Source organism: Eschrichtius robustus, chromosome 16 (assembly GCF_028021215.1).
Source record: "Eschrichtius robustus isolate mEscRob2 chromosome 16, mEscRob2.pri, whole genome shotgun sequence".
Classification (NCBI taxonomy): domain Eukaryota; kingdom Metazoa; phylum Chordata; class Mammalia; order Artiodactyla; family Eschrichtiidae; genus Eschrichtius; species Eschrichtius robustus.
Genome location: NC_090839.1, coordinates 24598061 through 24620881, shown reverse-complemented (window position 1 = coordinate 24620881; position 22821 = coordinate 24598061). Strand labels below are relative to the sequence as shown.

Here is a 22821-nt window from a genome sequence, read left to right as displayed (position 1 = left end):
AGTTGGAGCAGAGCCATGGGGGTGGCCCTTCAGTGCCCTGTCCACTCTGCAGAGGAGATCAGTGACCTCACAGACCAGGTCAGCCTCAGCGGGAAGAGCATCCAGGAGCTGGAGAAAGCCAAGAAGGCACTGGAAGGGGAGAAGAGCGAGCTCCAGGCCACACTGGAGGAGGCCGAGGTCAGGGGCGGGGTGGACACTGACCCGCTGCTCCCTGGCCTGCCCTCTCCACATACACTCACAGCCCCATCACCATACTATCTGCTCTGCACCCCAGGGGGCCCTGGAGCTGGAGGAGACCAAGACTCTGCGGATCCAGCTGGAGCTATCCCAGGTCAAGGCTGAGGTGGACCGGAAACTGGCGGAGAAAGACGAGGAGTGCACTAACCTGAGGTGTGGGGCCGGGCTGTCCCTCCTCCCCGGGCCGACAGCCTCCCCCATCCCAACCACCTGAGAGCACAAGGGCGGGTGATGTTGGCTGAGCCCCACTGTGCAGGGGACTGGCACAGACACCTAATGCCCCCATACCCACGACCCTCTCAGGTGGGGACCATCGTCCACAGTTTGGAGGTGAACCTCGGAGAGGCCAAAGGACTTGCCCAAGGTTACACAGTGGGGGTAGAGCCAGAGTTCAGTCCCTGTCTGTCTGCTGTGAAATTGCTCTGATGGGCAACAGGCAGGCAGACACAAGGGGCTTGAAACCAGGGAGAGATCGATCAGTCACTTATTCTCCAACTGGCTTCACGTCTCCAGTGTTCCCTGCGTGTCTGTAAGCAAGTCCCTCGCAGGCCACGACCCCTCCTTTCATCCCTCCTAACTACAGGCGCAACCACCAGCGGGCAGTGGAGTCCCTGCAGGCCTCCTTGGATGCAGAGACTCGGGCCCGCAATGAGGCGCTGCGGCTCAAGAAGAAGATGGAGGGTGACCTCAACGACCTGGAGCTGCAGCTGGGCCACGCCACCCGCCAGGCCACGGAGGCACAGGCCGCCATGCGGCTGCTGCAGGCCCAACTCAAGGAGGAGCAGGCGGGGCGGGATGCGGAGCAGCGCCTGGCGGCCGAGCTCCACGAGCAGGCACAGGCCCTGGAGCGGCGGGCCGCCCTGCTGGCCGCGGAGCTGGAAGAGCTGCGGGCTGCCCTGGAGCAGGGCGAGCGCAGCCGGCGGCTGGCGGAACAGGAGCTGCTGGAGGCCACCGAGCGCCTCAACCTCCTGCATTCGCAGGTGAGGACGGGGGTCACAGGGATGCATGGGGCGGGGGCCTGAAGGCCGACTCTAAAGCCCTGCCCACCCCCCCACCGCCTCCCCAGAACACAGGCCTCCTGAGCCAGAAGAAGAAGTTAGAGGTGGATTTGGCCCAGCTGAGCGGGGAGGCGGAGGAGGCTGCCCAGGAAAGGCGGGAAGCCGAGGAGAAGGCCAAGAAGGCCATCACCGACGTGAGGCTGGGCCGGGACCGTGGGGGGCCCTGAGCAGAGTCCGAAGGGACTTTCACCCCCGACCACGCCACCTCCTCCCGCACAGGCAGCCATGATGGCAGAGGAGCTGCAAAAGGAGCAGGACACGAGCGCACACCTGGAACGGATGAAGAAGACTCTGGAGCAGACGGTGCGGGAGCTGCAGGCCCGGCTTGAGGAGGCAGAACAAGCCGCCCTCCGTGGAGGAAAGAAGCAGGTGCAGAAGCTGGAGGCCAAGGTGTGTGCGGCCCTCCCAGTCCCTTGCCCTGCAGGGTGGGCCACCAGAGGGCAGGCTGAGGGCACCAGGCCCACGGGGCTGGCTGCTTGCAGGTGCGGGAGCTGGAGGCCGAGCTCGACGCAGAACAGAAGAAGCACGCCGAGGCCCTCAAGGGGGTGCGGAAACACGAGCGCCGGGTCAAGGAGCTCGCGTACCAGGTGGGTGACCAGGTCCACCTAGGGGGGCAGCCCTGGAGCTGGCCTGGTTCGGGCAAGACCTGAATCCCCTTTGCCTGCCCAGGCCGAGGAGGACAGGAAGAACCTGGCTCGCATGCAGGACCTGGTGGACAAGCTGCAGAGCAAGGTCAAGAGCTACAAACGGCAGTGTGAAGAGGCGGTGAGTGCATGGGTGTCTGAGGATGCCTGTGGTCACCCAACTTCTACAGCTGGCCCCAGGCTCTGCAGCCAGGTGGGATGCCAGCAGCCGGTCAGGCCTGCTCCATCGCTGGGCCGTGGATTCCCCCGTGTTGGCTTTGTGTGTAGGTTGGGACAGTGACCCCACTGCCCAGCGAGAAGAAAGACGCGTTTCTAACAGCTCCGGCAAGACGAGAGACCTAGCTCTGTCTCTGAAGGGACCGAATGCGCCTTCCCCTTCCAGCCAGGTCTGGCACACAGGCGCCTCTGGAAGGAGTGGCTCCACCTCCTCCTTCCTGCTGTGGGTACTGGTGAGGGAGGAGGGCCGCGGGCAGTGGTGGTGGAGCAGAGGTGAGGACCCAGAGAAGCCAGCCCCTTCTGGGGGTGCTGACCCTTTCAGTGACCAAAGGGTGAGCAGGCCTGCCTGTGCCCCCAGGAGCAGCAGGCCAACACTAACCTGGCCAAGTACCGCAAGGCCCAGCACGAGCTGGACGATGCGGAGGAGCGGGCGGACATGGCGGAAACCCAGGCCAACAAGCTGCGGGCGCGGACCCGGGACACCCTGGGCCCCAAGGTGAGGAGTGGTGTGGGGCACCCACCCTGCCCTCTGCGTGGAGGGCAGCTCACCCAGGCACCCCTCTCCCCTTAGCACAAGGAGTGACACCTGAGCCCTGGGCTCTGAAGAGGGACACCTGCTGTTTGCCCCACCCTGATCCTCTCCTCTCTTCATCCACCCCTGCTGGAGCCTCGCCACCCCAAGCTCTGCTACACCCTGAATAAACGCCACATCTGCAGCTCCTACCGGGTTCCCTCTCATTCTTTGGGGTTCAGGAGGGGAGGGGAAGCACATGGTCTCATGGACAAAAGTCAGGTCCACATCAGTCATTTAAAATAAATTCTTTAATAGTCTCCATTTAATTGGTTTATTTGTTGTTAATAAATTGGCAACACACGGAGGGGCCGAGGGTATGCTCCCAGGCAGGCTCCTGCGCGGGGTGTGGGCTCAGGCAGGAGACGCTGCCCTGGAGCGGGGGGCCGGCCGCGGCCTCCCTGTGCTCCAAGGGATGGAAAGAGAAGGCCCCTCCCACTTCTGGGGGAAACCATGAACACAGCGGCCAATGAGCAAACAGAACCAGAGGAGCTAAAGGAAAACAAGGGAGGGAGGAAGGGAGGGACAGATGGGCAGGCTTGGGGGAAGGTAGCGTTCTCTGGTGTCCCCCACCCCTGCCCAGGGGCTCAGAAGCCTTTGCCTGGGTCCAAAGGCCAGGGCAAGCTTGGCTCACAGATTGGGGGAGGGTGCCCATATCTCCCTCCCCACCCCAGGACTGACAGCCAAGAGACCGGGCAGGAGCTCAGACAGAGCTATTTTTAAAAGTCCCCTTACCTCTGGGTGGGCCGGGACCCCAGGGTTCTGAAGGAAGGGTGGGCACAGTGTCCCTGTCCTCGTCATGGAGATCTTGAGGGAACTGAGGCTCCCCAATGACCCGGGGCCCTCAGACCCAGGGGCCAAGGGCTTCTAGACGCTCCCTCCCACCAAGCCTGTACCTGAAGACCTGGGGCAGGCGGAGAGCAGCAGGGAGGTCGGGGGGTGGGGGACGGGACAGGGCAGGGCGTGAGGCACACGTACCCACGCTCACCCATGCTGGCCCAGGCCCAGCAGCCTCCCGAGGCCCAGCCCAAGATCACTCCTCGGTGAAGTCCCTGTCTATGTCCATGTAGGGCTCCTCGATGTAGCTGACAAGGGCAGAGGGTGACTGGCGGTCCGGGTTCAACAGGATGGACACGGTCTCTTTCCAGTATGAGAAGCTGATGCAGGAGCTCTGGGCAAAGAGAGAGGGGCTGGGCGGGCGCCTGGGGGACTCGGGTCAAGCCCAGCACCCCGCGGGGAGGGCCTTGGTAAGGGGACAAAGAGCTGCCTGCCACAGGGTCCAGGCGGGGACCAGGGACCCCAGATGCCCCTCCGAGGGGCCCTAGGTCTGCGTGCCCGCAGCCCGCCTGCCACCCCTCAGCGGCGGGGCACTCACGTTCTCCAGGCAGGTGCTGTCCTTGTCCTTGTGTAGGTAATGCTGCTGCCAGAAGCGCAGCAGGTTGTGGAAGTTGTTGAGCAGGAAGCCAGGGTACTTCTTGCTGTGCTCCATCCGCTGCAGCAGCCGCAGGTACAGGGGCAGCCGCTCTTTCCGTCGGGCCAGCATCAGGATCACCAGGCTGGTGTTCAGGCAGCTGACATTCTCCTGCAAGCACCAGGCCATCCAGGTCACGCACGTGCCGGCAGCCCCAGGGGCCCCAGTGGACCGGGGGTGCCACTGGGCAGGGAGGACAGCGTCCCTGGCAGAGTCCAGGGGCCACGCACTGCACTGCCCCTGCAGAAGGCTGACAAGAGGACTGGGGAGAGGAACGATGCCGGCATCCTGGCCCAAGTGCCTTCCTGGTTCCTCACCCCACCCCCCACCCCCACCCTGGGATGTTCCCGGTGGGAACGGCATCATCAGTCTGGATAGAGTCCACTCTTCCTCCAGAATCAGCTCAGGCATCGCTTCTTCCCAGGAGCTTCGATCCCTGGGGCGGCGGGGTGCATGCATCAGATGCAGGTGCCTCACTCCGCTTCACTCAGCACTAGACGGGCAGCTTCCTGAAGTGTCTCGGACTGTTTCGTTCACTGTGCATCCCCAGCCCAGGGCCTCGCCTCAGTAAACGTTAGATGAAGGAACGAAAGAACAACCTCTGAGTATTACCCCCATTTTAGAAAAGAGGGGTGTGAAGCTCGGAAAAGGGTCAGCTGCACAGTTATCTGTTGAAGGAGGTGGGAGTCAACATCAGGTCCAACCCCAAAGTCTGCACAGGAGGCTGGGCTCGGAGAGCACTGGACTGGGAGTCAGAGCTCAGTGCCCATCCTGACTCTGCCCCAAACCACCTGTGACCTTGGAGCCTTGCTCCCTCCCCAGGCCCCTTCTGTAAAATGGGGCACTGATCCTTATTGGAGAAAAGTCCTCAGAATAGCTGGGAGGGTTTCCCAGGAACCAAGGGATGGGTCTCAGGAGATGTATTGGGTTGGCCCGAAAGTTTGTTCAGTTTTAAGTAAAAAGACACATTTTTCATTTTCACCAAGAACTTTATTGAATGTATTCATTAACCAAACGAACTTTTTGGCCAACCCAACACTTCTAGGGTGAAGGTGGCTCTGGGAGGAGGGTAACTGCTTCCAATCTCCCCTTCCCTGTGGCAGGTCTGCAGGGCCTCTCACCTGGGTCAGCGTCTGCACGTGGATGATATTGATGAGGCGGAAGAGGAAGGACATCTGTGTGGGCACCTGGGATATGTAGGCAAGCAGGCGGCACTCGGACAGGACCTCTGCGACTAGGGACAGAGAGGCAGAGGTGTGAGCAGCAGGTGTGGAAGCTGGTCTGCGGCTCAGGCCCAGGGGCCTGACACCCAGGCTTCTAGTCAAGCCCCCCTTGGGCTCTGACTCTGAAGCTGGGAGCCCCCACTGTCAAAACAACTACAGAAAAGGTTGGCTGCAGCAGGAACAAATCTCCAGCTGCTCTGCCACCCTGGCTAAAGCCTGCGTTCTCACTAGAGCCCCTGCCAAGAGTTTGCTTCCACCTTGTCCTTCGGTCACGTTTGGGAACCGCCTCTCCCAGAGGCCCTCCCCAGGCTTCACCACCCGGGGGCCTCTCATCCCAGGCAAGTCCAGGCCAGGAGAGGAAGGGTGTTGTTTTTTGCATTTTGCTGGCAACAGTGTTTTTTTTTTTTTTTTTTTCACCTGCCATTAAAATGTCACACATGCTCATCAGAGGAAGCATGGATGATAAAAGTAAAAGCCAAGAAAATTTCACCCTGAGAGCCACCGCCTTGACCCCAACCACGTGGGTGTTTGGTGCAGCTACTTCCAGACATTTCTGTCTCCTTGCTAGAGGCTGGGCGTTTGATACCAATTGCAGCCACACTGGACCAATTCACCTTGGCATTACGGCTTTTTCTTACCTTTCATGTCCACCTGGTTTTCGAATCGGTCCAGTGACAGAGTGACGCAGCGCACCAGCATGTTGGAGTCCACCAGCGAGCTGTTGATCTGCTTCAGGAACACCTGGAACTGGAGCAGAGGCTGGGCTGATCGGAGTGGTGGGCTCTCGGCTGGAGACGGCCAAGGCCTAGGGCATGCAGTCACTGCAGGGGGCATCCCCGTACCCTGGCCCAGCTGTTTCCAACAGGAAGACTGAAGCTCGGACAAACCTGTGCCCTGCCCTCACCACCTAATAAGCAGTCCCAGCAAAAGAACTCAACTCAGATCTTCTGACACTATGTTCAGTGTTTTCTGCACTGAAGGGTCTACTGTCATTTTTACCTCAACTTGTCTGAGCTGGGTTTCTGCCACACACATCCTGTGAGCCTAACACACCGGGCCCAGTCCTTCCCTTCTGGGGCTCATCATGGCACCCAGCATGCTGCATCAGACCCATTTCCAAGCCCACCTGCCCACAAGCAGCTGAGACTTTCATCCCTGTGTACCCAGGGTCTAGCACAGTGCCCGGCACACAGCAAGGGCTAATGAATGTTTGTTGACAACTACCCGCTGACTCCCCAGGACTCTCCAATTTAAAACCAGCACCTGAAGACTGGGCTCCAACATAGCTTCTGGATGATGTGGCAAACCCCATGGAACCCTGGGTTAGACTTACCTTTGCATCCGTGTTGATGTATTTATTGAATCTCTTGAATGCATCAACATTAAACTTCATCAGCTCCCCCAGGAGGTCAAAGTAACTTTGGAGCACATCCCGCGACTTGCACTCACTGTCCACAATGCAGTAGAGGATGTGCTGGGGATGGGAGAGGACAGGGTGAAGGCAGGAAGGCGGCTGATCCCGGGGGCCAACAGGCACATATGGCTGCTGCCCCCAGGCTGCGCTCATCTAAGCTGCCCACCGCCGGCCTCCCCCAGCCCTGGCACATAGCTCAGACCACGTGGCATTAGCTTCGAGCAAGCATCCAGGTTGATGGAACCTGCTCCCCTGTCTAGATTCTCATCTGAGGACGCTGGTGGCTCCCAGGGCAGGGCCAGGCCTGACACACCTCACCAGGAAGGCGGGTGGGGGGTGGGGGGAGGTTGGGCTATGTAGCCACAACCTCTCTCGCTTGCCCAGGTCTGAGCTAAACTGTCCGCAAGATGACCAGGCTCTCCAGCTCGCAGGGAGGCGGCCGTCTCCAGAGGTAACACTGGCCACTGCCCAAGCACTGAAGCCATTCAAGTGAAGCACAGGGTTTAAGAACACGAGACACATTTTGACCCCATGGTTTGTCTTTATGTTAATAAAAGAAGAAGTTCACACTAAAGTCAGTGAACTTTTATCAAGAACATAAAGCAATTTATTAACTCCTTGAGAAGGTTTTCTATGACAGTTAAACTGTTTCCTTTTTCATTTTTATTTTCTTGAAGTTGTATATACCAATTTGGATCAATTCTTTTCCTTATGGGTTTTTATAACAATGCATGGGTCAGTTTCTTATTTGTATCTTTTTAATTTTTTTTTAACCAGTTGTAGCTTTGGACATTTTGCCCTACCTCCCTTCGTAAATTTTGCTTTTTCTGGAGGCCATTTTTCAATAAAGGGAAATTAACTTTCAGTCAGCAGCAAAATATCCTCAGGGTCAAAAGGCCTTGCTGAGCAACTTTACAGACTCCTATAATCCTCCATGGCCACCCCCAGATCCCTCAATCACCCATTAGGCACCCATGGGGAACCCAGAGTTGATAGCTAAGGGGAAGTACCAGGGCGATCTGCTCTGGCATTTTACAATAAAGAGATCTGGTCTGCTCTGCCAGCTGTCTAGGTCTCAGGACAGGAAAGCAACGCATGGGGCTGGGGAGAGGGACACCCGACACCCTGGCTCCTCCGGGCCATTACCTCCAGAAGGCCTCGCTTCAGCAGGAACATCTGGTCTGCATAGGAGGTGGTCCCTCGGAGGAAACTCTCCACAGCCCGGGCTTGCCAAAACCTGCGACCCAAATGTTGACCCCTGGCCCAGGTGGCTAAGGCTGCCCTCTTCTGGCCCATGTTCTATTCACCAAGGGGCTGGGAGATGTCTGCTGCCTTTTCATTTATCCAACAGACATTTACTGAACGTCTATCTACTAGGCATCGGGCCTCACACTAGGCATTGGGGACACATCAAGGGTCCCCATCCTCAGGGATCTGACAGCTCAGGGGGGAACAGTCCTCCATGTGGTTCGTCTGGAAGGAGCTGTGTCTTGGAGAAGGCAGCATCTAGGATCAAAGGGCTGGGCCTGTGAATCACGTGTGAAAACACACTCTAGCCTCTGCCCCTTCAGAGGAACAGGAGGACATGGAAGTGAGGGGCCAGGAATGCATAAGGGAACCTGACAGACGTGTGGACAGACCACCGAGCTCACTTCTGATGGGCTGTCCTAGAGAAGAGGTGGCTGATGTTCACTGAGTGGCCCCGGAGGGCAGAGCTGGGATCCGTAAGAGGACGTCAGGACAAAGCAGGCTGAGTTGACAGGGGACCCTTGGGGATGGAGCCTACTGACAGCTCACACCCACTCTGATGGAATGCCTCCCTCACCTGCTACTGCTGTCTGCAGCCTTTAAGACTCAACTTAGATGAGTCTAAGGAACTGAGGTGCCCTCCCTGTCCGCACCCGCCCCACCAGCCTTTCCTTTGCTCCCACCGCTCCTGGGACAGGTCCTGGCTCCGAGCCTTTCCACGTTGCATCCCCCACGCAGGTTTCTTTTCATGCTTGTTTCTCACAACCCAGGGAACTCCATGTGGTCAGGGACTGTAGCTCCCATTTCTCCCCCACCTGTCCAGCACCAGCACAGAACAGGTGCTTGGTGAATGCTTGGTCAATTCTTGAAACACACTGGTGGCACGCAGAAGCTAGTGAGTACGTGCTGAGTCAACACAAGGGAGACGGCAAACTCCCTCTCCCGGACAGTAACCAGATGTCCGGGGTAGAAGCTGGTGACTAAAGAAGGTAATTCTAACAGCTTAAGAAACACTTGGCTCCTGGGCCCTCAGGAGTGGCAGATGCGTGTCCCAGATCTACCTGAAAGATGACTCAGCTGGCTCCTTCTTCATGACCTGCAGCAGACGAGTTAATAAGCCCCTCTTCCCATCACACACCAAACTCCTGAAATAAAATAGACAGGAACATATTGGGGGCAGATCTGAGAGCCTGACAGGGGCCAAATTCCACTTGGCTGAAGGACTGTGTCTTGGGGCCCTGGGGTTGAGTGTCTCTGCTGGGTTAGGTGGGTAAAAAAACATGGTGACATTTCCAAACCTACAGGATGTCCTCCTGCTCTACCTGGGTCCAGAGCACCCTAAGGACTCCTGCAGTCTCACAACTGAATAGCCAAGTGCATTCTCACTACATCTCAGGGCAGCTTTTCCTGCCCAAACTCACTGACAAGTGATGAGAGGCCAAAAACACAACCAGAGTCATACAGGGCTCAGAACTGCTGGAGAGAGGGCTGCTTACAACAAAAGTGGGTTTGAAATACCATGACAGTCTAGCAGATGGGGCAAAGTCTGTGCCAACAGGGTGAGGCAGGGAGTACCCTGGGCCCCAGCTTCAGCTCCAGCTGGCCTTGGACAAGTACCTGAGGTTCTGGGCCTCCGCTTCCTGGTCTAGGAAGCAAAGACAGTAAGTGAGGAAATGACTCAGGTTGCATTATTAGGGAGAGAAGGCCAAGCAGGCAGGGACTCTAGGTCCTTAAACTCCCCCTTCAAATAGAGCAGCTCTACTATTCACCCACTACAGCTGTTAGGGTGGGACTATATTCAGTTTCATTTGAACAAAGATTTCTGCTACTTTAAAAGTAAAAACAAACAAACAAACAAACAAACAAAAAAGGCTGGAGAATTACAACTCCTGTGGCTGGATACAGTCCTCCCTGCCCTGACCCCTGTGAGCCTGTGACTTCCCTGCTCTGCTCCAGAAAGTGAGGCAAGTATAACCCAGCTAATGGGACTTGACAGAGGGCAGGAAAGGAGCATGTCAACAAAGCTGAGTGACAAGGGGGAGAGCAGAGTATATACGACCTGTGGCAGGTGACCTCTCCGAGCCCCTGCTCCCCTGTCTGTAAAGTGGAGGTGACGATGGCACTTCCCTCCAAGGGCTGCTGTGGGGCTCCAATGAGATAATGCAGGTGACGGGAGGACAGTGCCTGGCACACAGGAGCCCTCAAGACACTGTAGCTACACGTGCGTGAGAAAGGACAAGTACACACACCTGTGTGCACCCATCTGGGAGCCCTGGGACACGCAGGAAACCAGGGTGGGCTGTGGGCCACAGATGCACCCCAGCCATGCTCACCTGTCAGTGTTGAGGACGGCTTCCACCTCGGGGATGTTGGCCTTGAGAGAGATGGCGCTGAGTTCATTCAGCTCTTGGTTGTTGAGCAGTAGATACTTGTTCCTGAAATAAATGTGTTGGAGGCGGTAAAGGACAGGAACTGTGGCTGCCGCATCAACACTGGGCTAGTCCCCTGCCCATCTGCTGTGGAGGGAATCCGAGAAGCCCCCGGGTACCCGCCCCCAACACCACTTACCCCGAGCCAGCATTCTGCGGCAGGGCACACAGCCCACTGCTCTCAGGCTGTGGGAGTCTCCCTGGCCCCAACGCCCACCCTCTGCCTGCCACGTCCACTAATGAGGCCCCTTTCCTTAGCATCTCTAGGCCTTTCTTTTGCCACTGAACATTTCTATTTAATTTCTCAAAGGCACTTCCAACTCAGTGATGTCCAAATCAAACTCATTATTTTACTCCTCAAGACTGGCCCTGTTCCAGCATTCCCACCAGGAGGCCTGAGTCGGCTGTGACACTCCCTCCCTCCTTTCCCTTTCACATCCAGGCCTCTCGTCACCCAAGTCATGTGGACAGAACCAGCTTCCTAAATGGTCTCCCCACAGGAGTCAATCCCACACACAGCACCCCGAATGATCTTCAGATAACTGGAATCTGATCATGTCACTCCCATGAAAAATGCTCCCACATTTTCGCACTGCTTTAGAATATATAAAATCCAAGCCTGCGAACACGACCCATCAGATTTAAGAGTCTGATGAAAGCTAGGGGCTCAATTCTTCAGGAAAAAAAGGACACGTTCAGAACATATTGGTGCCATTTTTCAGGGCTGACATACTTGCTGGAGCTTGAGGCCTTCAGACAGAGAACCTCTCAAAGAGGATGATCAACACGATCCAGACAAAAGCTGCAAAGTGAAGGCCCTTGAGGTCACATGTGTCCTCAGGCATGTCCTATTAGCTTATACAATGTTTCAAAAGAATATAAACCAGCACTTAAAAATCAGGACTTTTCACATAAATCTTAATTTCTGGCTTTCCCTGGGGGAAAAACTCAGAAGCTATGCAACACTGGGCCTTGTTTCCCGTACACCAACAGCTGCTAAGAGCTGAGCAGTGGCTGCCTGTGTGTTCCAGCTCACCAAGGTCTCACCAACGCCAAGGTCAGCTGCCATTTACCCCTCCCCTGCACTTCCCTTATAGCAGAGAATCATTCTCCAATACATTCTCCACCAAAGGTTGGACAGTAAAAATAAGAGGGCAGAGTGTGTTTCAAGGAAAACGGGGGAGAGTACATCTCCTTGTACAGGTGAAGAATATTCCATCTGCTCAACATGCCAATACTCAGCCCACTTTGGCCATGTGAGGTTCCTGCTGGCCCCTGCAAATAGCCAAGCTCCTGTCTCAGAGGGACAGACGGCTGAGAGCTGTTATTGACCCCAAGGGTAATAAGGGGCCAGCAACTTCCGCACTCACTTCCAAGGTGGCTGTGGGGCAAGGGGAAATTCAGCGTAGGGCCTGGCATAAAGGAAGGGCTGCACGAATGGCAGCCCTCATCACGGAAGTGCAGCCCCATGCGGTGAGAGTGGCTCTCACGGCGCCCAGGTCCTCCTGAGCCGAGGTCAGCGATGAGACAAAGGGAGAAGAAAAGACAGCGAAACAACTCTCCTCCCAGGGACGGCTCGTACTTACTCATGGTGGTCGCTGAAACTCTGGAGGAGCCTCAAAAACTGAATCTTCAAGGTGATGTCCTAAAATACACGTGCATCCTCGATGTTAAAACCACAGTCACAATGTTCCAAAAGAAAACAAAAGGCTCTGGTGACAGCCTGGATGTCACTCTGCTTCTCTGAGCCCCTGTCCTCGTGCACAGTGAGGACTTCTCTTTAGTCAGAAAACCCTTTGTCCACATCTGGCCAACAGCATATTAAGCTAATGTAGACCCTTCCTGTTAAAAACACCCCAACATACTGGATAAAAAATAACTGAAATTGGGCTTCCCCGGTGGCACAGTGGTTGGGAATCCACCTGACAATGCAGGGGACATGGGTTCGAGCCCTGGTCCGGGAGGATCCCACAAGCTGCGAGGCAACTGGGCCGGCGCACCACAGCTACTGAGCCTGCACTCTAGAGCCCGTGAGCCACAACTGCTGAAGCCCGTGCACCTAGAGCCCGTGCTCCACAACGGGGGAGGTCACCGCAGTGAGAGGCCCGCGCACCACAGGCCCCCGCACCACAGGCCCCCGCTCGCCACAACTAGAGAAAGGCCCGCGGGCAGCAATGAAGACCCAATGCAGCCAAAAATAAAATAAATTAATTTTTTTTAAAAAAGTCCTAAAAAAAAAATAACTGAAATTATTTTAAATGTGAGGCTAAGTTCATAGGAAAGAAAGGAAATTCCACTAGAAACAGAAATGAAAGGACCGAGTTCAGAGCAGCGAGCACAAGAGCTGTTGGCTGGCAATCCTGGGCTGGTGGAGAAGTGGAAATGAGACTTATTCGGGCCAGGGCTTGGGTTTCAATGCTCTGCAGGGACCAGAAAGAACCTTGGGCCCATAGAAAGCCTGCAGAATGTATACATTTGGTGAAAAAAGGGTTAGAAAAACCCCACCTACCAGCCCAGGGAGCTGGCAAAGAAGCCTGTCTCTGCCAGGGTGCTGCTGGTGGTGGAGGGGAGCCCCCAGGTCCCCAGGAGGACCCTGGGCTCATACTACCAGAGTGGGAGGGCAGACACTCAAAATGAAACCATGTCCTGGGATGCCATGCCCCCTGAAGTACCTGGCAGACAAAAGCCAAATGTTCTATAGGACTACTTCCAGGGCCCAGGCTACACAGGTACTCACAGGGAAAACAAGCTCCCCCTCCCCCGAAGGTGACCTTCTACAAACAGTACAGAACACAAGGCAACACTCCACCCCGAGGTGAGTCTGAAGACTCAGACACAAGTAGCACCCCATGAGCAATCCAAAAAAGACCATAAAAAAGTATGTTATGAATAATTAAAGAGATAAAATTAAAGACAGAAAATGCAACAGAAGAACAAAATATTAACATAATGAATAAAAGACCACGTAGCTTTTGACAAAGATCCAGACAAAATGTCTAGAAATGCATAATATATTCACTTGAAATTAACTCAAATGGATGTGCTGAAAGGTAAATCTGACAAAGCCAAGGAGAAAAACAGTAAACTGGAAGATACGGCACTGAGGAAAGTCCCCAGAATGTAGCTTAGAGACCAGGGAGGACGCATGTCACTGGGCCTGGTGGCCGTGTGGCACTTTCCCCCTCATGCTGCTAGCCGATGATCTTTCTTTTGCAAGAAACAGAGGCTCAGAGATTCAGTGACTTGTTCAAGCTCTCCCAAAAAGCTGAGTGGCACAACAGGGCTCCTGACTCCCAGTTCAGTGCTCTCTAGGGCACCGTGAGAAAGACCAAGCAAAGGTGAGCCCTTGACCCTTAAAAAAGAGAAAACCTCCTAAAGCCCATTTTGGAGGCAGACCACTGGCGTGGTTCTGGAAGGCAAACCTACTATCAGTGGATGTAAATTACAATGGGGTAGAGAACAGAATGAGGAAAAACTTGCTGTTCCATAGTAGAGAGGGTGGCCCTGTCTGGAGGAAAGTGAGTGCCCTGCCCAGAGGTGAACAAGGGAAGGCTGGCTGGAGGGCGTCAAAAGGGATTTCTGGATAGGTGAAGGGTGGGGGTCAGATCCTTCCCCAAGGTGGCTTCCAATTATGGGGTTACATAGGCTATGACTTTCAGTTTCTGCTCTACTCTCAAAGAATGAGATTTCAAAGGGCCAACAGCAGGTCTTGAAACAACTACTTCTGGCAAGCAAAGCCCATCTGTCACCAGGGTCCCTGCTCACCGGGCTACAGTCACAGTTCTGGTTGTGACCGTGGAGGACAAGGGCAGATGCTGAATGCTTCCTCCAAATCAGTTTGTCAAACAAATTATTCAGCCCGGGGATCAGCTTGAACTCCGCAATCATTCTGTGAACCTGGATGGGGCAGGAAGGCAAAAGCATTAAGACAAATGTGCTGTGAAGGCCTATCAAAGCCTGGGCAGGTAGGTACCATGAGGCTTCAGGACGAAGAGAGCACTGCTGAAGTTTAAAGAAAACAGCCACACTTACTCTACCCTCACCACCACTCCCACTACGCACAAACATACTTTTAAACTCTCTAAAAGGAGACATTAATAACTGGTAAAATTAGATGCTTCATGGAGAACCCTGAATGTTCAGGATCAGAGGGGAGAAAGGCTTCACTTATACTCATTTACACCTTTTAATACAGAACTATGTGAATTACTGACCTATTAAAATAATTTTTTACATAACATAAAACAAAACTATTACTCCTTTTCAGGGCTGTTGTAAGGATAAAGTCAGAAAATGTACGTCTAGTCCAGAGCACAGCCCCAGTACTTACTAATTCCCATTTTACAGAGGAAAGGAAAGTTTACCAGGACTGATGTAGCCAAGGCAGGGGTGGAAATGTCACCCTAACTCAGGTGTTCTCATCTGAAAGCCTGTCCCTTCCCCGCCCACCACAGGCTGGTGTTTATCTTGGGAGACCAGAACTTGACAGTGCTGTGGCTCTGGGCAACATTCTTCTTTAAGCCTGAGTCCCTTGATGGAAAATGAGGGCTGATGAAGTGTTGAAAGGGCTGAATGAGGTAATGTGGGGGAAGCTCAGGGCCTGACTTACAGGAAGCACTGGAAAAAATGACTGTTGTATTGATTATTTTCATTAGCACCAGAGGGATGGAACTTACGACATTTGGTGAGCATTTCCAGTCTAGTGATTTCAACTTAGCCAAGACTGGTCAGAGAACCTGGCCCGAGTGCACAATAATAAGGTCACTCCAAGGAGGGGCCTTCTGGGGGACCTGGCCGGGGAAAATGTTCCCCCTGCTGTCCTGGTCTACGCAGGGTCTGTGAATCCATGTCCCCACAGTGCCTAGCACAGAGTAGGAACTCAGTTAATGCTGACTGTGCAAATGAGGACACACCAGCATAACACTGGTTCTCAGGAAGGCAGGGTTCTGAGGCCAGCTGATGGTCCCTCCCAAGGAAGCGGCGGCTGTAATCACAGTTTAACTAAAGACCACAATGATTCATAGAAACTTGGTAACAGGAAGGCTCAGGGAGCAGGGAACTGTCATGGTGAGGGGACAGAAAGAAGAGTCAGGGCAGCAGAGTTTAAATCCTGGCTCTCACGATGCCTGGAGACTGAGAGCAGGGCCCTTTTTTGTATCTTCATTTTCACAAGCATCAAGTGGGGTAGAGGTCACCACCTGCTGTATAACTTACCAAATAACCTCAAATTCAAATATGAATGACTATGAAAGTGCCTCAAAAAAGAAAAAGCACTCAACACAGGTAAGACATCGTGACTAATATTTTTTATAAGAAATATATATTCCATATTAAAGGAAGGAGCCCCAGTGCTGTGGACATCAGGGCAGGATCTCATCCAGCGTCCTGGTTTTAAATGCCAACCACAGGGTGACGACGCCCGAAGTTATACCTCCAGGCCCCTCTTCTCCCCTAACTCCAGGTGCAGGTAAGCCAAATGCCAATTCTAACAGACACCTAAACCTAACTTGTTCAAACTGAACTCCTCCCCTTCCTCCCTTCAGACGTCTGCCCCTCCAATCCTTACCCACCAGTCTTAACCAGGTCAATAAATGGCAAACCATTCCTCCCACCTGCTTGGAAAGAGGTAAGGAAGTTACCTTTAACTCCTCTCCCCACTTAGGTCCACATCTAACCTATCAGCAAATCTTACCTGTTCTACCTTCAAAATAGATCCAGAACGCAAGCACCTCTCACCACTCCTGCCACTAACATGCTGGTCCTAGCTACTGTGAGCTCTTTGACACAGCAGCCAGAGGATGGCTTCCCGTTTCACTCAGAGTATAAACACAAGAGCCCTTAAATGGCCTATGAAAGCCCAACGCGACCTGGTCCCCGTGCGACCCCTCAGCCCACCTCCCCTTGCTGCTGGTTCCTGTCCATCCCCCAACCCACCAGGCAGGCTCGCACCTACTTCCCACCTGGGCCTGCTCCCTCAACCTGGCAGGCTGCCTTGAGGGTCAGCATGCCTGGCTTCCTCGCTTTCTTCAGGACTTTGCCAGGCCAGATGTCATCTTTTCAGCCAGTCTTTTCCCTGCTACCCTCTCTAAAACTGCTCCTCACTTGTAAACTTGTGATAACTGCACCCATCTCACAGAGAGCTGTGTGAGAGTACAGTCCCTAACTCAAAAAGGTACTCAAGGACTGTTGAGTTCCCAGCTCCCCTTCCCTTAGCCCACCCCTCCCCCCAGGCCTCGTTTCACCCCTAGGCGAATGCGTAGGGAATGCGTAGGGAGCACGAGTGGGCGACTTATGCATCTTGAGGAGTGCTGCATACTTCTAGAGCCCTACCCCTCCTCCTTGCTCCTCCCTCCTGGAACTGCTTCAAGGAACCTCAGCATGGCTGGACCCCCCGCAGTTGCCTAGTTTTCATAACTTGACACAGTTCCGACCCACCACCCCAAGCCCCCATCAGATTGGCAACTCCTCCAGTGCATCTATAGGGCAGACACCCACCCTTTACTCTGCACATTAACAAGGTCAGATAACATGGCTAAGCCGCCCACTCCTGCCCGGGGCACCAATGCTCTGTCTAGAAATGATGCCCACAGCAAGGTACAGTGGAAAGACTATGAGCCCCGGAATCAGACTGGTTTCCTGATGTGTAAAACAGGGATAAGGGACCCAACCCCTCGCTCTGCTGGGCTAGAGACAGAGGCATTGTGAGGGGTGGCCTAACAGGTGCCTGGGAAGTGTCTGCCCGCGGCTCCTCCTGCTCTGAGATGTGGTGGAAGGGCCCACCTGGTTTCGCTGGCGCCCCATCAGCAACACGCAGAGGACATAGAGCACTTCCAGTTTGTACATGATCTCATGCATGATCTTCATTGACTGAGGCAGCTGGGTCCTAGCTGAAGTGTGAGGCAGGCCATTTTCCTCCGAAGCCCCTGGAGGAGGGAACACAATGGAGGCTGAGACAGCCACCAGGAGACAGGGTTCAATCACTGCTCGTGAGGAAACATGTTTCTGCCCCTCAAACCTGCTCTGAACAGACCTGAGGTAACAGAGCCATCAGACTGGGCCCTGAGTCCGTGACAGAGACTCTGAAAGCCACAAAACTCTCTCCAGGCCACCGGGTTCAGGGAAGCTTAGAAACTTAGGAACATGGACTCCGCAATTCTATCCCATCAGCTTTTAACACCCAGTAAAAAATACCCTGACACAGCCAACCCAGTAACCTGATCCATGCCCTGCCCCCAAATCCCTTCTCCTGCCACTGCCAGACCCACCACGCCCACCCCGAGAAAGTGCCCAGACAGATGTCCAGCAGCAAACTGTGTCAAATTCTCTTCAGGTCACAAAGGGCTCTGAGTACTTGGTCCCTCTGCTTAGATGCCACAAGGGGGCACTGCTGAAGGACTGAAATGGATGCTTTTTGAAGATTTTTTTCCCTCCTGTTTTTCAAACAGCCATGGAAAGTTTCCTAAGGCAGACGAGGCATCACAATCGATACTAGTGATACAGATGAACATATTATCTACTAGCAGGTTATCATTTTACCCAATTGCATTATTAGTGACAACAGCAAAAGCTACATAATATTCATGGGACACAGTATGTGTCAGGCATTGGGTTTTGGGCTTTAGGTAAACCATCTCATTTCCTCTACTACCCAGTTAACAAAAAAGTCTCAGTGGGTCATGCAGGCCACAGTGGAGGGTACTCTCGGGAATGGGGCAGAGCAAAGGGATGAAGACTGAGGGCGGGCTGTGGAACGACAACTTGCTGGTTGTGTGACCCTGGGCAAGTCAACTCCTCGTCAGGCTTTCAAGTGCTCTGTAAACGGGAAGAACAGTAGTGCTGCAGCAGTCGGCTAGAGTTCCTGTGAGGAGTGAAGGAGGACACAAGAAAGCCCAGCACCTGATTCTTGGGAAGCCTCACTCTTAGGTCCCTATTATTTTAAAAGGTCAGAGTCAGGAGATCTTAGGATTTACTTCCCCTTAGTTTTCCTCATCTTTAAGGTGAAAGGATGAATCAGTAACTACTAAGGTCCTTTTAAGCTCCTATTGGAACTGTTGCCCTAGAGGCCTTTTGAAAAGGCCAGAAAGTCTATGTGGTACAGAGCAGTGGTCATGAGATATATTCGGGTGAGGTGCATGCAGTTATGATTTCTGTATGGTGATATCATGACCTAAAATCCTAACTTACTCCACCCTACAGACTTAGAACTATTTTTTCCAGCCATGTTACATCACTAATATAAAAGCTGAAAGACGACCAGCTGCTGAACGAAGCATGACAGAGAGGCAGTGCAGCGCAGGGGTTAAGGACTCGGAGCCAGACTGCTGGGTGGCTTTGGGGAAGTCTGTTGATGTGTCTATGCTTCAGTATCCATCCTCATCTGTAAAACAGAAATAATGGCAACAGTACCTATCTCTTACTAATGTTGCAAAGATCAAATGATTTAATATGTTGAAAGTGCTTAAAAAATGCAGGGCACATGTACCCAACACACAAGTATGTGTTAAACAGAAGTAGAAAACGAACTCTGAGTTTTTGCTAATGCTTGCTTGCTATTTCTTTTCTTCCTTTTAATCTGCAAGCTCTTAATGGCAACGAAAGTGACAGCCAGCAAAGACTAAGAAAAATTTACTGGAAAAAATCTAATTGAGAAAATTCTATCTATTCACATATCTTTTCTTGCATGTTGGGAGGAAAACCATAATTACTCAATTTACATCTTGGGACTCCTTGGCCCCGCTCCCAGAACAGGTTAAGAGTCAACTAATTTGTAAAGAGAATCTGAAGAGCTACCACGCAGAATCGCGCCTCTGCTGCACACCTGCCGTGTAGGCTCCAGCGCCTCAGCGTCCTCATCACCTAGCCTGGGGGTCTGGGGGGACTGCGGGAGAGGACGTCTGTGGAAGGAGCAGGGGCGGTGGATGGCGCACGAGCCCTCCTCAGTAATGAGCGTCTGTGGAGAAAGAGAGATGCAGGCAGCCTGGACTCTGCCGAGTCACTGCCAACTTTTGGTGCCTGGTTTGCAAAGGCCTGACAAGAAACTCTCTGGGATAAATATTTTCAAGAATCACAGTCCTGAAAGCAATGGCCAGAGCTTAGTAACAAGGTGATTCCCAAGGATGAGGATGGAAAAACTAGTTTAAGAGGCCTGTGCTTCCCTCCAAATCTCTTCAGCTCCACAATACTGATTAAAGTGGGTACCACCCTCCATATATCTGTACTGTACCCTGGGGCACACTCACTTTAAAAAAAAAAAAAAAACAGCTCTGAGCTATGATTCACATGCCATACAATTCACCCCTTTCAAACGTACAATTTATCGGTCTTTAATATATTCACAGAATTGTGCAGCCATCTCCACAATCAATATTAGAGCATTTTTATCACCCCTAAAAGAAATCCTGTTCGCATTAGCAGTCACTCCCCATTTCCCGCCAAGCCCCTACAGCCCCAGGCGTCCACTAGACTACTTTCTAGGGCATGCAGGCTTCAGTAGTTGCGGTGCGTGGGCTCAGTAGTTATGGCTCGCGGGCTCTAGAGCGCAGGCTCAGTAGTTGTGGCTCACGGGCTTAGCTGCTCTGCGGCATGTGGGATCTTCCCGGGCCAGGGCTCGAACCCTTTTCCCCTACATTGGCAGGCGGATTCTTAACCACTGCGCCACCAGGGAAGCCCCATGTTATCTGTCTTTTTGATGATAATCATCCTATTGGGTGTGGAGTGGTATCTGATTGTGGGTTGGATTTGCACTTCCCTGGTGGCTAATGATGCTGAGCATGTTTTCATGTGCTTGCTGGCTATTCTTATATCTTCTCTGGAGAAAATCTATTCAGATCTTTTGCCCATAATTTGAAATGGGTTGTCTTTTCATTATGGAGCTGTAGGAGTTCTTTATATCTCCTAGATACAAGTCCCTTATTAGATATATGGTTGGCAAAAATGTTCTCCACCCTCCAAAAATGTTCTCCCATTCCAGCTTTTCACTTTCTTGATGGTGTTTTTTGAAGCATAAAAGGTTTTAATTTTAATGAAGTCCAATTTACCTATTTTTCATTTGGCTGCCTCTGCTTTAGTGTCATCTAAGAAACCACCACCAAATCCAAAGTCATAAAGGTTTACCCCTGTTTTCTTCTAAGCGTTTTACAGGATTAGCTCTTACATTTAGGTCTTTGATCCTTTTGAGTTCATTTTTATATATGATGTGAGGTAAGGGGTTCCAACTTCATTCTTTTGCATGTGGAGAGCTAATGGTCCCAGTACCATTTGTTGAAAAGACTATTGTTTCCCCAACTGAATGGTCTTGGCACTCTTGTTGAAAATCAACCGACTACATAAGTGAGCATTTATTTCTGAACTCTCGATTCTATTTCATTGTATATGTCTCTCTTTATGCCAGTAGCACACTGTCTTGATTACTACAGCTTTGTACTAAGTTGAAAAATTAGGAAATGTAAGTCCTCCATGTTTGTTCTTCTTCTTCAAGATTGTCCTGGCTATTTGGGGCCCCTTGCATTTCCAAATGAATTTTAGGACCAGCTAGTCCATTTCTGCAAAAAAGCCAGTGGGGATTGTGATAGGGACCATGGTGAATCTGTAGACAGATCTGTAGATCAAGGTGTGAAATACTGCTACTTTAACAATACTGACTCTTCTGATTCATGAACATAAGCTGTCTTTACATTCATTTAGGTTTTCTTTCTTTCAGTAACAATGATGTTTTACACTTTGAATTCAGAGTATAAGTTTTATATTTCTTTGCTAAATTTATCACTAAGTATTTTATTCTTTTTTGATGCTCCTTTAAATGAAATTGTTTTAATTTCATTTTTGGTTTGTTCATTGCTACTGTATAGAAATACAACTGATTTTTGTATACTGATCTTCCATCCTGAAACTGTGTTGAATGAACTTGTTTATTGGTTTAGCAGTGTTTTAGTGGATCCTTAGGTTTTTCTATATAAAAGATCACGTCATCTGTGACTAGAGATAGTTTTACTTCTTCCTAATGTGGATGCCTTTTATTTCTTTTTCTTGCCTAACTACCTAGCCAGAACCTCCAGTACAATGTTGAATACAAGTAGTAAGAGCAGATATCTTTGTCTTGCTCTGATCCTAGTGAGGGAAAAGCTTTCAGTCTTCAGCTGTTAAGTATAATGTTGGTTGTGGGTTTTTTGTAGATGCTTTTTAACAGGTTGAGGAATTCCCTTCTATTCCTAGTTTGAATGTTTTTATCATGAAGATGGAGTTCGTCAAATGCTTTTTTTGCATCTATTGAAGTAATCATGTAGTTTTTGTCCTTTGTTCTATTGATATGCTATATTAAACTGATTTTCATATACTGAGCCAACCGTGCATAAATCCCACTTAGTTATGTATATACACTTGATCAGGTATATAATCTGTTTTTGCTGCTGTATTTTGTTTGCTAGTATTTTGTTGAGCGGTTTTGCATCTATACTTGTAAGACACATTAGTCTGTAATTTCCTTGTGATGTCTTTTTTTCTTTTGGTCTTGTTTTGATATCTGGGTAATATGGCTTCATAGAATGAGTTAAGAAAAGTTCTTTCCTCTTCTATTTTATGAAAGAGTCTGTGATGTACTGGTGTTACTTCTTTAAATGGTTGGTAGAATTAACCAGTGAAGCCTTTTGGGCCAGGGCTTGTCTTTGGGGTAGTTTTTCATCACTAATTCAATCTCTTGTTATAGGTCTGTTCAGATTTTCTATTTCTTCTTGAGTCAGTTGCAGGAGTTTGTATCTTTCTTATAATTTTTCCATTTCATCTAGGTTATCTAATTTATTGGCATACAGTTGTTTATAGTATTCTCTTAGAGTCCTTTTTAAAAATCTTTGTAAGGTTGGTTATAATATACCCTCTTTCATTCCTGATTTTAGTAATTTGAATCCTGTCTCTTTTTTGCTTGGTCAGTGTAGCTAAAGGTTTGTCAATTTTGTTGACCTTTTCAAAGAACCAACTTTCGGTTTTGTGGATTTTCTCTATTGTTTTTCTATTCTCTATTTCATTAACTTCCAATCCAATCCTATTATTTCTTCTCATCTGTTTGCTTTGGGAATATAGTTTGCTCTTCTTTTTTCAATGATTTAAGGCGGAAAGTTAGGTTATTTTTTGACCTGTTTTTAAACGTAGGCATTTACAGCTATAAATTTGTAAGCATCCTTTAGCTGCATTCCATAAGTTTGGTATGTTGTGCTTTCATTTTCATTTATCTCAAAATATCTTCTAGTTTCCTTTGTGATTTTATCTTTGAACCATCAGTTATTTACAAGTGTACTGCTTAATTTCCATACATTTGTGA

At 51.3% G+C, this 22821-nt stretch overlaps 2 protein-coding genes across 3 annotated transcripts in view; one reads left to right on the top strand and one right to left on the bottom strand.

Moving 5' to 3' along the window:
* Window positions 1–2981, top strand: part of MYH7B (myosin heavy chain 7B) — a 41295-nt gene extending 38314 nt beyond the window's left edge. The window contains 9 exon segments of the mRNA XM_068524734.1: window positions 53–177; window positions 275–390; window positions 821–1217; window positions 1304–1429; window positions 1515–1685; window positions 1778–1882; window positions 1965–2060; window positions 2514–2651; window positions 2727–2981. Coding sequence (XP_068380835.1) covers window positions 53–177; window positions 275–390; window positions 821–1217; window positions 1304–1429; window positions 1515–1685; window positions 1778–1882; window positions 1965–2060; window positions 2514–2651; window positions 2727–2738 — 1286 coding nt within the window. The 3' untranslated portion in view covers window positions 2739–2981.
* A 600-nt stretch (window positions 2982–3581) lies between these two features.
* The window catches only part of TRPC4AP (transient receptor potential cation channel subfamily C member 4 associated protein), a 74731-nt gene continuing 55491 nt past the window's right edge, over window positions 3582–22821 (bottom strand). The window contains exons 9-19 of one of the 2 annotated variants that reach the window (XM_068525300.1): window positions 17292–17434; window positions 14277–14408; window positions 12098–12156; window positions 10416–10517; window positions 9144–9227; window positions 7981–8071; window positions 6754–6894; window positions 6059–6167; window positions 5319–5431; window positions 4102–4308; window positions 3582–3897 (exon numbers count right to left, since the gene is read on the bottom strand). In XM_068525300.1, the coding sequence (XP_068381401.1) occupies window positions 3760–3897; window positions 4102–4308; window positions 5319–5431; window positions 6059–6167; window positions 6754–6894; window positions 7981–8071; window positions 9144–9227; window positions 10416–10517; window positions 12098–12156; window positions 14277–14408; window positions 17292–17434 (1319 nt within the window). In that variant the 3' untranslated portion in view covers window positions 3582–3759. Of the gene's footprint in view, window positions 3898–4101; window positions 4309–5318; window positions 5432–6058; window positions 6168–6753; window positions 6895–7980; window positions 8072–9143; window positions 9228–10415; window positions 10518–12097; window positions 12157–14276; window positions 14409–17291; window positions 17459–22821 lie in introns of both variants that reach the window. The other variant, XM_068525299.1, reaches the window with a different exon arrangement.